The sequence below is a fragment of the Prionailurus viverrinus genome, chromosome A1 (assembly GCF_022837055.1).
Source record: "Prionailurus viverrinus isolate Anna chromosome A1, UM_Priviv_1.0, whole genome shotgun sequence".
Lineage (NCBI taxonomy): Eukaryota > Metazoa > Chordata > Mammalia > Carnivora > Felidae > Prionailurus > Prionailurus viverrinus.
In genome coordinates, this window is record NC_062561.1 from 206,084,436 (window position 1) to 206,100,090 (window position 15,655).

The 15,655-nt window shown below is 35.2% G+C and overlaps 1 protein-coding gene across 1 annotated transcript in view; it reads right to left on the minus strand.

The window, feature by feature from the left end:
* CCDC152 (coiled-coil domain containing 152) overlaps window positions 1–15,655 on the minus strand; it is a 31,849-nt gene that overhangs the window by 1,368 nt on the left and 14,826 nt on the right. Inside the window, exons 5-8 of the mRNA XM_047866917.1 lie at window positions 6,195–6,259; window positions 4,252–4,354; window positions 2,120–2,247; window positions 129–212 (exon numbers count right to left, since the gene is read on the minus strand). Coding sequence (XP_047722873.1) covers window positions 129–212; window positions 2,120–2,247; window positions 4,252–4,354; window positions 6,195–6,259 — 380 coding nt within the window. The remainder of the gene's footprint in view (window positions 1–128; window positions 213–2,119; window positions 2,248–4,251; window positions 4,355–6,194; window positions 6,260–15,655) is intronic.

A 15,655-nucleotide genomic window follows, 5' to 3' on the forward strand; every position in this document is an offset into this window, starting at 1 on the left:
TGGTTGTGTGATCTATTTTAAGAAAAACTGTTAAGTACATTGTTAGTAAATACTAGATAGCTTTTATAGAAACACACTGAGAACATTTATTTTCTTACACAATGGCTATGGAAAAAAATCTCACATACCCTTCTGTAGATACTCTGTGGCAAAACAGTAGACTCTGCATAGGATTTTGATTTAGTTTGAACTCTTGCTAGTTTGGCATCAAACTGAATCAAGTTTAAAAAGAAAGTCATTGAGAACATTCTAGTTAAACAACTGCTTCTATAAATATAAGTATAATCCATTATATCTTTTAACATGTAATCTCTAATTTTCTCTGTACAATACAATATAGAGAAGTTTTTCTTTAAGAAACAGTTTTTAAGGAAGAGCAAGGAACACCCAAACAAGATTAACCTTGCTCCATGTTAAAATTTCCTGGGGAGCTTTTTAAAAGTACCAAATACCTGGGCACTACCTTAGAGATTCTGGGATGGAGTCAGCATTATCTTTTTAAGACATTAAAAAGATAGATGATAGATGATTCTATCATGCAAGGCAAAGAATCTAGATAACTAGGGTTGAGAATCTAGTTAAAGATGGATAAAAATATTTTCACGTTACTGTGAGTATCCTTTTGTAAAGAAATGTAGTATAGTCAACAGTCATGGGATAAAAACTCATATACTCTATTGTAAAAACTTTGAGACTAAGTGGTAGAATCTGGATATAATTTTGTTGATTCAGTCTGAACTCTTACTATTTTGACATTAAACTGAATCAGGTTTAAAAAATTCTCATAAGTCATTCTTACAGGTCATATATACATATTTTTTTGCAAAATCTTTCATTATAATTCTTCCTTTCGGGTTGAGTTCAGTGTAGCCTCTCTGTGGTCTAAAAACAAACTCTGTGAGATTGTGTTCTGGTTTGAGGAGGAAAATGGATAGCTACAATGAAGACGAGGAACAAAAAGAGTTGTGTGCATCAGTGTAAACCACAGATTTGGGCTCCACCAGAGACAGGGCACAGATGGCAAACAAAATGCACATTTGCAATCAATGGATTAGAAGTTGATGGTAGAACCTGAAACATGGCTTATTGTTTCTCAGTTGGCTATCCAGACCTCTCCGTGGGTTGTGGGCACACTTGACCAGAGACAGTAGCAGCAGCAAAATGCCTCTCAAGTCAACATCAGTTCCCTTTTGCTCAAAGATTATACAGATTTCAACACTGAACCTCACCAAACACCCCAGAGATACCAAACTTCCATGAATGTGAATAGTAAGTTATCTTTAATAACTAAACTGGGGAATTCTGACAACATAAAGTAAGGTGGGAGTCAGACTGGGGAAAAGCAATGGAAGAATGATGGAAATGGAGATGGGTAGAATCTAGAAAAAAAATGTTAAAGAACAAATATATTGTCAAAACATCAATGTCTCTGAGATTCTGACATCTGGTTAAACAACCTACTGAAAAGGCTTTAGAGCCTAGAACTAGAACTGCAGCCTTTGAGATGCCCTATGTAAGGTCCCTTTAACATTTATTTATTTTTTAAATTTATTTTTATTATTATTTTTTAAATACAATTTATTGTCAAATTGGTTTCCATACAACACCTTTAACATTTTTTTTAAACATCTAGTTTGTCTGCCCTTCTGATATGTATTGTCCACACATTTATTAGGGAGCAACCTGCCTCTTTTTAATAAAAGTTGAAGGAATTTCTATTGGTTTACCAGGGTTCCACAATTTCTGCTGAGGAGAGAAAAATGTTAATGATTAGATACACTCTCCCCACTGCTGGAATGGTAGTCCTATGAAGCTTGCATAGACTCAGCTACAAAGTGTGGGTAATCCTTGAATTATCGATCTCCAGTCTCAGAGTAAACAGTACCCTCTCTGGAAACCAGGGCCTTTTGAATGACTGAAGAATCCCACCTTCCAGCCAAATGCTGCAAGGTAGCGTAGCTAGCGTGGTCTGGTGTTTGAGAACTGCACGTGATGGAGAATGAGTGTGTCGGGGTTGTTTCTATACCTGAAATTTATCTCACTGTGATGAAAAATAACCAAAATTCAATCTAGACTTAAGGGATGCATCTTCAAATTTAGCAGACCCTTAAACACTTACCTCGAGCTGTAATTTGATTATTTCACTTTGTTTTTCCTTTTCTTGAGTTTTTAACTTTGCATTTAACTCTGAAATTTCCACCTCCTTTTTCTCTATCACTTCTTTATGCTTTTCTTCATTTGACTCAACTGAAGACAACGAAAATAAATAAATAACTAATCAGTTAATTCATCTTAACATTTCAAACATTTTATAAGCTTGTATTTCATTAGCATTTTAAACAATCCATAAGCAAGTACATTTTGGTAATAAGTACACATATTTTAGAAACTGTTTATATGCAGGGTAGGTTTTATATATTTTGAATAAGCCCCTACAAAATGCTTGAAACACAAAGATCACCCATTAACTGCTTCTGAACAAATAAGCTGATTTGTATTCTTAAACATGAATTATATATAGGGGTGTCTGGGTGGCTCAATCAGTTAAGTGTCCGACTTTGACTTGGGTCATGATCTCGCAGTTTGTGAGTTCGAGCTCTGCATCAGGCTCTGTGCTGACAGCTCAGAGCTTGGAGCCTGCTTCGGATTCTGTGTCTCCCTCTCTCTGCTTCTCCCCTGCTTGTGCTCTCTCTCTCTCAAAAATAAACAAACATTTAAAAAATTTAAAAAAACATGAATTCTATATAATTATATAATATATAAATAATATAATATGTAATATAGTAATAATAAAATTAATAATTAATTATTAATAATATAACATTAATAATATAATACATATAATATTATATATATATATATATATATATATATATATATATATATATATGAGAGACAATAAATAGGAGACTTAGTGGTTACACAGGGACACAAGGCCTGGGTTCCTACGTACAGGGGGTCTCAAATTACTGGATGATTCTAGAGCTACATCACACCCCCGCTATACTCTGTTCCACGTGACTGGGCCTCTGTCATGTTCACACCATGTCTCTATGCTTCATCAAATTTCCTCTGCTCTTAACTTTCCTATTCCTACCAGTGATACCATATTATCCAGTATGGGAGTCTCAAGGACATTTCTGACTTTGGGGGAAAAGAAGGAGTCAACTCATCCACAAGCCCCACAAATAAGGGGTCTCCATCCCTGATTAATCCACTATTTACTTAGTTTCAAGCCTCATTTTTGCCTCAGTTGGACTCTATGTCCAGGCTCTTAATCACAAGTCTCTACACCCTATACACTGTTGCCAGGTTAGTCTTCCTAAAGCATACCTCTAAGTATGGCCATCACTTTCTCAGAAACCTTTAATCCCTCCCCCCCTTTTTTTTTATCCTAAAATTCAAGGGGTCAAAGAATCCAGCCCTAGCCATGGCTGCTGGCTTTTTTTCTTGCTAACCTTTCTGTGTGGTGCAAAGAAGAGGTAAGAAATAGACTATTATTCCCTAGAATGTCCTATGTCTTCCCCTCTCTACGTCTTGGCTTCTATTTTCTCTCTACCGAGAGACTCTTTTTTTCCATCCTCTCCAGTGAACTTTAGCCATATTCAGTCTTCAGGATCAGGGCCTTGTACTTAACAGTGCTGAAGGACAAAAGTTAGTAACTTTGATAAAGTTCAAGTTAGAATGTTTTCCTTCATTGTTTGTGCTTTTTAATTCTTTCCAAGGAGTTGTAGCTAACTCAAGTTCACAAAGATTATCTTCTATGCTTTCTTCTAGCAGTTTTGTAGATGTAGGTTTATATTCTGACATTCATTTCCAGCAAATTTTTACATATGTTGTACATAAGTATGGGCTCATTTGGAAAAGTTTTTATTACTTTTATGAAACCATATAACTCTCAGCATAAGATCATGAGACCTGCTTTAATAAAGGAAGAAATTTTATTATTGAAATTATATCCTATATGCCAAGTATATAAATATTAAAGGTATTATACATTTCACATTAATTTTTATATAAGGACATTAGCTGCTTCATATTAAATAATGTTAAGTACAAAAACCATAAATCCAGCTTAGAAATGTTGTAATTTATATCACATAAATAAATTGAAAGGTATAAAACCCAAATTAAAATGCATCAAGGCAATGTTCATTCAAGAATACGGGCAATTACTGAAAAAAGTTTATACATGCATTTAAATTATTTTATGATGTCTTAGAATTCAGTAGGTCAAAAATAAAAACTTACTTTTTTCCTGCATATCCTGATAAAGTTTCCTTATTTCTATTTTATGTCCCTCCTCTTTGATTTTCATTTCACTCATAAGTTTGGCAATATTATTCTTATATTCCTAAAGATTAAAATACATATTAATTCTTCAGTTTAAATATATGTACACAACTTTCCACTAATTAGAAAGGTGAAATTCTCATACTTTATATTAATTGTTAATATGTAACCATATCTAGAGAGGAAAGATATTGTTTATCGCTTGAATAATCAGCTTTGAGAAGGAACAATTTCTGGTCCAAGTAGATACAGCCTATCCAGAGACAATGTATTCTTATCTTTGCTTCCTGAATACTCATCACCAGTGTTTAACATATCATATAATCTCAAAGTATTTTGGTAACTGTATAAATAAATGCCATGATACCATTAAAATATGTCAATTAAAGCCAAAGTTATACTTTAGAGCTAATAGTACATTCTGTTCAATAGCTGGCAAGCTTAACCTAACATAGGATGACTCCTTTGAATGTGACCTGAAGTTCTGTTTCTGAAAATTATATAAACATCCCTAATTCCCAGAAGGAAGTTAAGCACTACCCATGGTAAAGGTTAGTTTTATGAGGAGGAGGCTAGAGAAGAATGAATTTGGGAGTTGAGAAGTGCTTGACAAGTGCCTGAGATTAGTTTCTTAGGTTGCTGCAGCATAGAAATGATTATTGTGTTAATGTGGACAGTCGCATTCAGAGAGGTGTTGGAAGAGAAAGCCCCCAACGATAAAATTTACAATTTTTCCAGAGGGATGTTCCTACATAAACCACTTACAGTCCTAAGATGTAGGCAGGAGAAAAGGAAAGCAGCAAGACTAAAAATAAAATAGGATACTAAGAAAGGTACATTAATGAAGGGAAGAGGTTCAAGAAAAGCTTCTAAACATCATAAAAGCAGGGACTTTATTTTTACTCATCATGATGTCTCCAATTCCTATAGTATCTTAGGCTAAGCAATATTCTATGGCTTGACATTTTAGAAGAGAAAGAAGGTAAAAATTTCTCCCCCTTTTCTCTGCCCCAATGATACCCTAACTGTACCATCTATCATTGAGCTTTATAGGAAAGGTATGGAAAGAATGGGAAAGAAGAAAGGAAAGGGATAAAGGAAAGGAAAATAAAGGGTGGGATATATTCCAGACATATTTAAATTAACTCAAGTGAGGAACCAGATTGAATATGGAAATGATACTTCAACTTGAAGTTCTAAGCTTGATACAGATCCAATCTGAGTTTTGGAAATCTTAGGTCTGCCAAGGTTTGACATGTTGGCTCTTGGGAAAGGAGAAAAAAATTATGATAATAAGCCTCCCAAAGGGTTGTGGGAACTGACATTTACTGAGTACTTTTTATGTTCTAGGCACTGTGTTATTTGTTCTATAATTGCTGCCATATGCTGTTCCTATAGGAGAAAAGAAAAAGTAGCAGAGGGCATGGTAGCCCTGGGGAGAGAAATAATTGGTTATCCACATAAAGTCTTCCCTTCGTTTGGATGATGCAATAAAACTGCAAAAGGTTACTTAAATCAGAAAGATCAAAGACTCATTTATTTTATGGTAAAAAGTTTAAAAGTGCTAATTAATATAATAGAGTATACTCTAGAGTAAAAGTTTTATTAACATAATTTAAAAATATGTAGCAAAATAGTTGTATCTCTTTTTGGTGGGAAGACAAAGTAATGTAAGTGATACCTTAGTGCGTTAATAGTCTGCAAAGAGACTAGAGTCCTTAAAACTGTTATTTCTTTAAGAAGTTTTATTCATTAAAAATTCTGGCACACACATACACACATATATATTTCCTTTCCAAATTTTAGCTGTCCTTATTAATGAAAACCACCCTCCTTTTTTTCTTTTGAGAAGACAAATGCTCTACAGGAATTTGATTGAATATAAAAATACATAAACTCACTTGTTCATGAGACTTCAGCTTTTCTCTCATAAGATCAGCATTTCTTTTTAGTTGTTCATTTTCACCTGTGTAAAAATAACCAGAGGGCATACTAATACACAAAACATTTTAATTAACATGGGAATACATTTAACATTTTGAGTTTCCTTTCATATATGCATTCAACACATACAGCATCTACTACACACGAGGTTGCATGCATGGCGCTGGAAATATTGAAACAAACAAAATTATTGCTTTTCAAAGAACTTATGGCCAAACGGTAAAACAGATGTGTAAGTGGTTATGATATGCTATGATAATTGCTCTGGAATGGCAGTGTGTCTGAAATACCATGGGGACTTGTGGAAAAAAAGTCTTATTCAGCCTGAAGTCAGGAAAGGATTTACAGAAGAGAAACCATTTGCACTAAGACTTACATGATAAGGGTTATCCCATGTGGCAGGAACACATTTCACATACATAAAACTGCACAGAAGACTTTGGGCTTGAGTGACTATAGCACATTTGGGCAAGTTACAATTCAAATACAGTATTGTTGGAATGTAAACTCTGAGGAGGATGTGCTACATAGGTTGAAGCCATATCCTAATAGGAGATGGACATATTGCATATGAATGGCTTTAAATTTTATCTTATAGGTTACAGTCAAAGAACTTTGAACAGTGAAGGGAAATGATTAGTTACATGTTGAAAAAATGATCTGGCAGTGTAGATGACGAATGGGCAGGTTTTGACCCTAGATGAATGGGTATCAGTAAAAATAGATCAAGTAAGAAATAACAGGAGCCTCAATTAGGTCAGTGGCAGCAGGACATAAAAGAAAATGAAGATAATTATTTAGATGGTAAGATTACCAGGAGACTTATGACTGACTGGATAGCAGAGGCAAAAAGGAAAGGGGAACTTTTGCTTTCTAGGTTTCTGGTTTGGGTAATTGAAAAATGTTTGGGTGCCTGGGTGGGCTCAGTTGTTAAACATCTGACTTTGGTTCAGATCACGACCTCAAGGTTCATGAGTTGAGTCCCATATCCAGTGAGTTCAAGCTCTGGTAAAACCTGAGACCCGCTTCAGGTGAGCCCTGCTTCTCTCTCTCTCTGTCTCTCTCTCTGCCTCTCACTCACTTGCGCCCCATCCCTCTCTCTCAAAAAACAAAGCAAAATTAAAAAAAAAAAAAAAAGAAAAAAATGTTCATCAGTTTGGGAAAGATTAGAAGAGGAAGACTTTTAGGAGTGAAATGAAGACTATAGATTTTTACCTGCTAAATTTGATTGCTTGAGATATCCAGAAAACATTTCTGGTAGGCTGAGAAATATTTAGAGGTGGCCAAAGGAGAGTATTCTGTAAAGGAGACTGAGAAGTGTCCAGAGATGCAGGAGAGAGTGGTACTGAGAAAAGAGAGGTTAAAGGGATCATAATAAGTAGCAATAAAAGCAGTAAGAAGATCAAGTAAAAGAACTTTGAATCTGAAAACTTTGGGAAATGCTCAATTGTTGTAAGTTGAAGACTAGGCAAAGGTAAGGCAATGGATAGAGTGAGTACACCAGACCATTCCCTTGAGGTTTGATTGTAAAAGGAAAGAGTGAGGGCATTTGGAGGGAATCAACCTAAAGTTAAGGAAACTTTATTTTCTTGTTTATTTAAAATATGGGAAAGATGTGAGTTGTTTAAATGCTGAGAGGAATGGACAGTAGAAGTAAATGAAAGACAGAAAAGAAGGGACAATTGAAGACGCAATACCCCAGAAGAGAGACAAGAGTTAAACCCAAGTGGAGGAATTAACTTTGGATAGGAAGAAGGACTTTCTCTCTCTTTTTTTTTAAGCTAAAGAGGAAGGTAGTAAGGATATGTCCAGGTATGTATATATTTGGAAGAGGTATAGTGGGAAGAAGAGGTACTAGGTGGTAAGAAATGAGATAATTTATGTCTGACAGCTTTCACTTTTTCTGTGAAATAGAAAGTAAAATAAGTTGAAAGAAAAGAACAGGTTTAAAGTTGGGGGCTAGAAGATTGCAAAGTTTGAAAAGTCAGGATAAATGAAAGGTATAATTGAAACTGAGATTCATAAATTAACATAGGTCTGCAATGTATGGTGTTTTTTTTTTTTATCATTAGTCTTCAGTAATTGCAGCCTTATAAGTAAAGCAGGTGTATGGTTGGATTGATCCATATTTGAAAATTACTATAGTTGGTATTACAGGATGGGTAATGGAAATAAAACCACTGCCAAACGAGAAGATAAGTAATATTCTAAGCTAGATATATAAGCTATAAAGGGAGGAAGGTTTTATCTTACAGCAACATTATTGAGAGCATTGTTATATTTACTTAATGTCTTTTCATGTAAAATGTAAATAAGAAAAAAAGAGAAACATATTAAAATATGGTTTTGCATCTTTAATTTGCCATATTGTTTCAGACCTACCATAATTGACATCTTTTGTATATAACCAAAGCTATCTTCTGACTTGGGATGATTAAGAAGGAGCAGTGCTTGAGTTTTCTATACTCACCTTGGTAATCTCTAGATTAGATCAGGAAAGAGTCCATCCTGATATAGTGTGTGATGAGGGTTTGAAACAGAGCCAGACTCTGTACCTAAGCCAGACATAAAAGGCTCAAAGCTAAAATATAGGCCAGAAGTAGACTTGGCATCAAGACTTGTAATTCAAAACCAGTGTGAAATAGAGGCCGGGGCTTAAGTTCAGGGACTACTGGGGACCAGTGACAAGGATGAATGAGACACTAGACTTGGATAACAGTAATTATAGCTTTGTATTGTTTAGAATCAGTTTGTCTGTCAATATAGACAAAAAAACATGCTAGAATTTTGATTGGGATCACACTGAATTTATAGATCAAGTTGGGAAGAACTGACATCTTGACAATATTGGGTCTTCCTATCCATAAACATGGACTATTTCTTCATTTATTTAGTTCTTTTTGATTTACTTCATCAGAGTTTTGTAGTTTCCTTATATAGATCTAGAACATATTTTGTTATACATATAGTTAAATATTGAATTTTGGAGGTTATTGTGTTTTTACTCTCAAATTTCACTTGTTCATTGCTGTTATATAGGAAAACAGTTGACTTTTATGTATTAACTTTGTATAATGCATGCAACCTCGCTATAATTGCTTATTAATTACAAGTAATTTTCCTCCCAAATCTTCTGAATTTTCTACCTAGACAGTCATGTCATCTATGAACAAGGACAGTTTTATTTCTTACTTCTGAATCTGCATACCTTTTATTTCTTTTTCTTGTCTTATTGTCTTGTCTTACTGTCTTATTGTACTAGAACTTCTAGTACAATGCTGAAAAGGAGTGGTGAGAGAGGAATATCCTTGCCTTCTTCCTGATCTTAGTGGGAAGTCTCTAATTTCTCACCATGAAATATGGTGTTAGTTGTAGGCTTTTATAGATTTTCCTTTTAAATCAAGTTGAGTACATTCCCTCTACTCCTAGTTTACTGAGATGTTTTATTTTCAATCATGAATGGGTGCTGGATTTTGTCAAATACTTTTTCTGCATCTACTAATATGATCATCTTTTCAATCTGTTGGTGTTCTGGATTAAATTAATGAAGCTTTGAATGTTGACCCAGTCTTGTATACTTAAGATAAATTCTACTTTGTTGTAGTGTATAGGCCTCCCAAAGCATTTTTCATTTCTGTTACGGAGTTTTTGATCTCTAGCATTCCTTTTTGCTTCTTTCTTAGGATTTCATCTCTCTGCTTACATTGCCAATTTGTTCTTACATGTTATCTACTTGATCCCTTACAGTCCTTAACATAGTAATCATAGCAGTTTTGAAATTCCCAGTCTGATAATTCCAACATCTCTGCCATGTTTGATTCTGCTCTGTCTCTGCAAATTGTGTGATTTTTTTTGCCTTTTAGTTGGGCTAATATAATAGAGAGTCTAGGTTCACCCTAACTTTTGGTAACATGTTAGCAGCTCTCTTTAGAATACGGAAATATTTAGCTTAGAAATATATATTTTTAAATCTTGTGCCCTAGTTAGTAATTTCAGGTTAATAGCACAAGTCCCACTCAAAATCCTATTACACTTTTCCTCCTACAATCTTAACATAACATAATCAATAACTAGTCACAGCAATAATGAATCTTTAAAGATTAAAAAAAAAAATTTTTTTAACGTTTATTTTTGAGACAGAGAGAGACAGAGCACGAATGGGGGAGGGTCAGAGAGAGAGGGAGACACAGAATCTGAAACAGGCTCCAGGCTCTGAGCTGTCAGCACAGAGCACGACGCGGGGCTCGAACCCATGGACTGCGAGATCATGACCTGAGCCGAAGTCGTACGCTTACCTGACTGAGTCACCCAGGCGCCCCATTAAAGATTTTTTTAATGTTTATTTTATTTTTTTGACAGAGAGAGAGAGAAAAAAAAAAAAGAGAGTGAGCAGTAGAGGGGCAGAGAGAGAGGGGGACAGAGGATTCAAAGCAGGCTCCATGTTGACAGCAGCGAGCCCAATGTGGAGCTCCAACTCACAAACTGTGAGATCATGACCTGAGCCGAAGTCAGACGCTTAACTGACTGAGCCACCCAGGCACCCCTAAAGATTTTGGATGTTATATGAACAATGCTTTAGGAAGGCTTGTCTTGCAATATAGTACTGTTAAGAGGAACTTTGGAAATGGAGTCTACATATGAAACTGTCGCAGAAGCATGGGTAAGAGGTTATGAATATGCAAAATTGATATTGTTGGAGAGGAAGAGTACATAGTAACTGCAAACTTTTGGAGTCCTGGTTATTAGGAGAATAGAAGTATTTGGGGCAGAAAGAGAAAATCCAGAACTATGTTTACAGGGGAAGATGATGAGTAGCATAAATATCCATTAAATCACAACGTTACAGTGAGAGTAGAAATCTAAAATCAGTTTGCTTTCAAAGGCTGTAATCAGACAGATAAGAAAGTGTTATATTTTAAAGGGTCATATTTTAAAATGAAGAGCTTAATCTGAATGGTGGCTTTAGTTTATAAAAATTTTGCTGGAAAATTGATATTTCCTTGAATGGAAAGCACCAATAATTTGAAAATATTTCCAACTTAAATACTTACTTATAAACAAATACTTTAGAACAAATACTTCAGATATGTTTCTCCCACTCACTCCCATTCTAATGGGATTTTCAAACCATAGGGACACAGTACATTAATAACCATGTAACCTGAAAGTTTCCAAGATGAAATGTGACTTGTTAATAGAATATATGTATTCTAGAATTAGGAACTGGAGATTTTGGAGGATTTTGAACTCTATAATAAAGGAGTTATACTTTCCAGTATCATTCAGTTTTGTATGATTTTCAAGTTTAAGATTTTCTGTTTTTTTTTTTCTTTTGTTTTGTTTTTGTCACAATAATTAAGGGCTGGGAACTGTGTGAAAAAAAAAAAAAACATTGTGCTAACTAGGCAACTAATACCTCTTGTACCTATTGGAAATGCTGAAGCATCCATCACTGAAAGATGAAAGAAAAGGTATTTGATGCTTTCTTTTTTCAAAAGTTTTTTAATGTTTATTTTTGAGAGAGAGGGAGACAGAGAGAGAGGGAGACAGCACAAGTTGGGGAGGGCAGAGAGAGAGAGACACAGAATTCGAAGCAGGCTCTGAGCTGTCGGCACAGGGCCTGATGTGGAGCTCAAACTCACGAACCACAAGAACGTGACCTAAGCCAAAGTCAGACACTTAACTAACTGGGCCACTCAGGTGACCCCGATGTTTTCTAATTTATAAAAGTATACATGCTTGTCTTAGCAAGTGAAGCATCTGTAAGGGGAAGCTAATCATCTCTACATGCCTTCCCTTCCACTTACCTCACCAAAGTTATCAATGTTAGCAGCATGGTCTGTATTTCTTTTTTTTTTTTTTTTTTTTTTTTTAATTTTTTTTTTTCAACGTTTTATTTTTATTTTTGGGACAGAGAGAGACAGAGCATGAACAGGGGAGGGGCAGAGAAAGAGGGAGACACAGAATCGGAAACAGGCTCCAGGCTCTGAGCCATCTGCCCAGAGCCCGACGCGGGGCTTGAACTCACAGACCGCGAGATCGTGACCTGGCTGAAGTCGGACGCTTAACCGACTGCGCCACCCAGGCGCCCCTGGTCTGTATTTCTTTCCTACTTTTCTTCCAGCTTATATAATCATATATAAACATATCACACATTTGTACTGGTTTTGTTTATTTTTACCAATATAAAATTGTACTACATACATTACTTTGCAAAAAACTTGTTTCCTAAAAATGGATGTTCCTTCAAATCTGTAATTTTTTTATGCATATATGTAAATACATTTTTATAATTTTATATACATAGGGTAATATCATAGATGCTGAGCTACCCTTAGGACACTCTTCCCTTCTCTCTCTTTCATTTTCTTTCTGCTTTCTTTCTCTCCCTCTTTTTTTTTCCTCCTTTTTCCTCACCCCTCACCCCACACCCCTGGTGTAATTGTGTTTCCTTCTCAGTTTTTCCCTTGAACTTATTAAACTCTGGATCACATGTATGTATATACATACACATTTCCATAGTTTTATTCATATCTTTTGTTCATTTAAAAAATTCTATTTATCCCTGCTGGTCAATTTGTAGATCTCTTTGTATATGGAGAGCTCTTTGTAGATTGTAGATATAAACTACATTTGTATTTGAAAACACTTTTTGAAATAAATTACTTGTTTTTTTTTTTTCACTTTTGCATGACAAAATAACATGCAAAGTTTTGTTGTTGTTGTTGCTGTTGTGTGGTACTTTTGTTGTGTTGTTGTTAAAAAAGTCTGTTAGGTCTTTTTTTCTTTATATAGTATCTGAAGTTTCCAGATTGGTCAAGAAGACACCCTGCAGCTAGCTCTAGGTTGTATCCTGGATACAGCTGATGATATATCCTGACTTTTCTTTTAAGTTTTTATTGTTCTTTTTCATACTGAAGTCTTTTCTCCATCTGGAATTTATTTTTAATGTGGTAGAAAAGAGTCCAACTTTCTTTTCTTCCAGATGGAAAGTTAGTTGTGCCAGTACCATATGTTAAAATGCCATTCTTTTCCCAATAAATTGACATATTTCTTGTGTCAGCTATTACATTAAAAAATACTGAGGCCTGTTTCTAGAATCTAGTTCTCTATTTTTTCTGTGGATGTATTTTTCCATTTTTATGCCAATACCATAATGATTTCATTACAACAGCTTCAGGGCATGTTGTTATCTGGTAATAAAACTCCCTTTTCTCTTCATTCTTCTTATTTTTTTACAGTTCTCTTGTTTATTTGTTTTTTCCATCAAATAGCTTCAAGATTATTTTATACAATCTCCTCCAACCCCAACTTAGAATTTTACTTCAAATGGCATTAAATGTGTATATTAACTTCAGGAAACTGACATTTTAATGATGATAAGTCTTCCCTCTGCCAGAATAACTGATCAACCCATCCAAATGTTATACTGCTTGCATATTATCTGGTTTTGGCACATCTATAATTATGCTAAATGCTAAATAGAACCATATAACTTATCTGTGAACTAAAGCCACCTACTGAAGAAATAACAAACCTTCCTTAATGCTTTATATTACACTTCAGTTGGCTCTATGTTGCCTTTCATTTGTAATACAAACAACATATGATTATTGTTGGCACCGTTACTTTTTCGTCATCCTACCAGATTCTACATTAGATTTTCAAACACAGGTTCCTACTCTGGCTACTTCTTCAAGTGGTAAGGCTCTTGATGCTCTGGCTAGAGTATCTGTAGATTCAAATAGTATTTTGTATCAGTGTAGAGTCCACCTGGTCCTTATATTTGGCAAGTAATCCTTCTCTGGCCCAGTCAAAATTCAACTTATTCTCTTGGACTCTAATAATTTTGCAGTATATTTTTCTAAAATTAGCTATTCTCCTTTAGTACTGAACTGGGAGGAAGTCCTTAAGTGTACATTGTCTTTATGTTCATTGTTCACTTACAGCGAGTTTTTAAAATATCATTTATGATTAGATTGCTTAGCTTTGTAATAATTTCATTCCATAATAAACTAGATATTTTTACATTCAAAGTTTTTACTTGATTGGTTGCCTGAATAAAGGCTATGTTGATCTAGGGGCGCCTGGGTGGGTCAGTTGGTTAGGTGTCTGACTTCGGCTCAGGCCATGATCTCGGGGTTCGGGCCCCGCGTTGGGCTCTGCGCTGACAGCTCAGAGCCTGGACCTGTGTCAGATTCTGTGTATCCCTCTCTCTTTCTGCGCCTCCTCTGCTCATACTCTGCCTTTCTCAAAAATAAAGGAAACATTACAAAAAATTTAAAAGAAAAATTTAAAAATTTAAATTTAAAAATTTAAAATTTAAAAGAAATGCTATGTTGACCTAAATTAAGATTGTCCTCCAGTGGCATTTACTCAGATCCTGGAAAAGTTTTTGTCTTTTAACTAACTGAATGTTTTTATTTTATTTTATTTTAAATTGGAAATTTATGGGGCGACTGGGTGGCGCAGTCGGTTAAGCGCCCAACTTCAGCCAGGTCACGATCTCACGGTCCGTGAGTTCAAGCCCAGCGTCAGGCTCTGGGCTGATGGGTCAGAGCCTGGAGCCTGTTTCCGATTCTGTGTCTCCCTCTCTCTCTGCCCCTCCCCCGTGCATGCTCTGTCTCTCTCTGTCCCAAAAATAAATAAACGTTGAAAAAAAAAATTTAAAAAAATAAAAAAAAATAAATTGGAAATTTATAGTTATATAACCATTTTTTTTTTCTTATTTTGTTTTGCCTTGGTTTCTAGAAAATTTAGAGCTAACTTTTGTGCAATACTGAAGCACCTACTCCTTAAGTGAGTTTTCTGATCCAAGTATTTTCCTAACTCTCTTCCTATTCATTACAGGCAGGGCCAGCATTATGAGTGTGCAACCTGTGTGTCCGTGTTGGGCCCTGCACTCGGAAGGGTGCAACGCTTGCTTTAACATTCTGCCATTAATGTCTTGAAGTTCTTTTTGTCTTCGAACTTATATTTTTAAGTAAATTCCAGTGGGACAATGGAGCATGCATGTGAGCAGAGAAGATAAGAGCAACATCTATGTCTACTGCTTCTTGCCACTACATTCATACACGGCACTTGCAATGCCCCATGAACACAGAATTCTGGTGGACTCATGATACTTGGGAGTTCAGCAAGACTCAAAAATACAAGTACAAGGTAAACATGTTCCATCTGCAACTAAGTAAGCAAGGGGCCTCATTTTCTTTTTCACTAGAACTCGCTTCAAATGCAGAAAGAAAGCAGTAGCATTCTAAGAAATATGAATGACCAAGGAACTCTACCACGTCCTTTCTTAATTCTGTTATTTCCCTCTATTAACCCAATAATTATGCTAAAAATGAAGACATAAAAGGAAAGAGAAGGATAGGAAAATTCACAGTTCCTTTTCCTTTTAGTCCATCTTTAGTAAGTG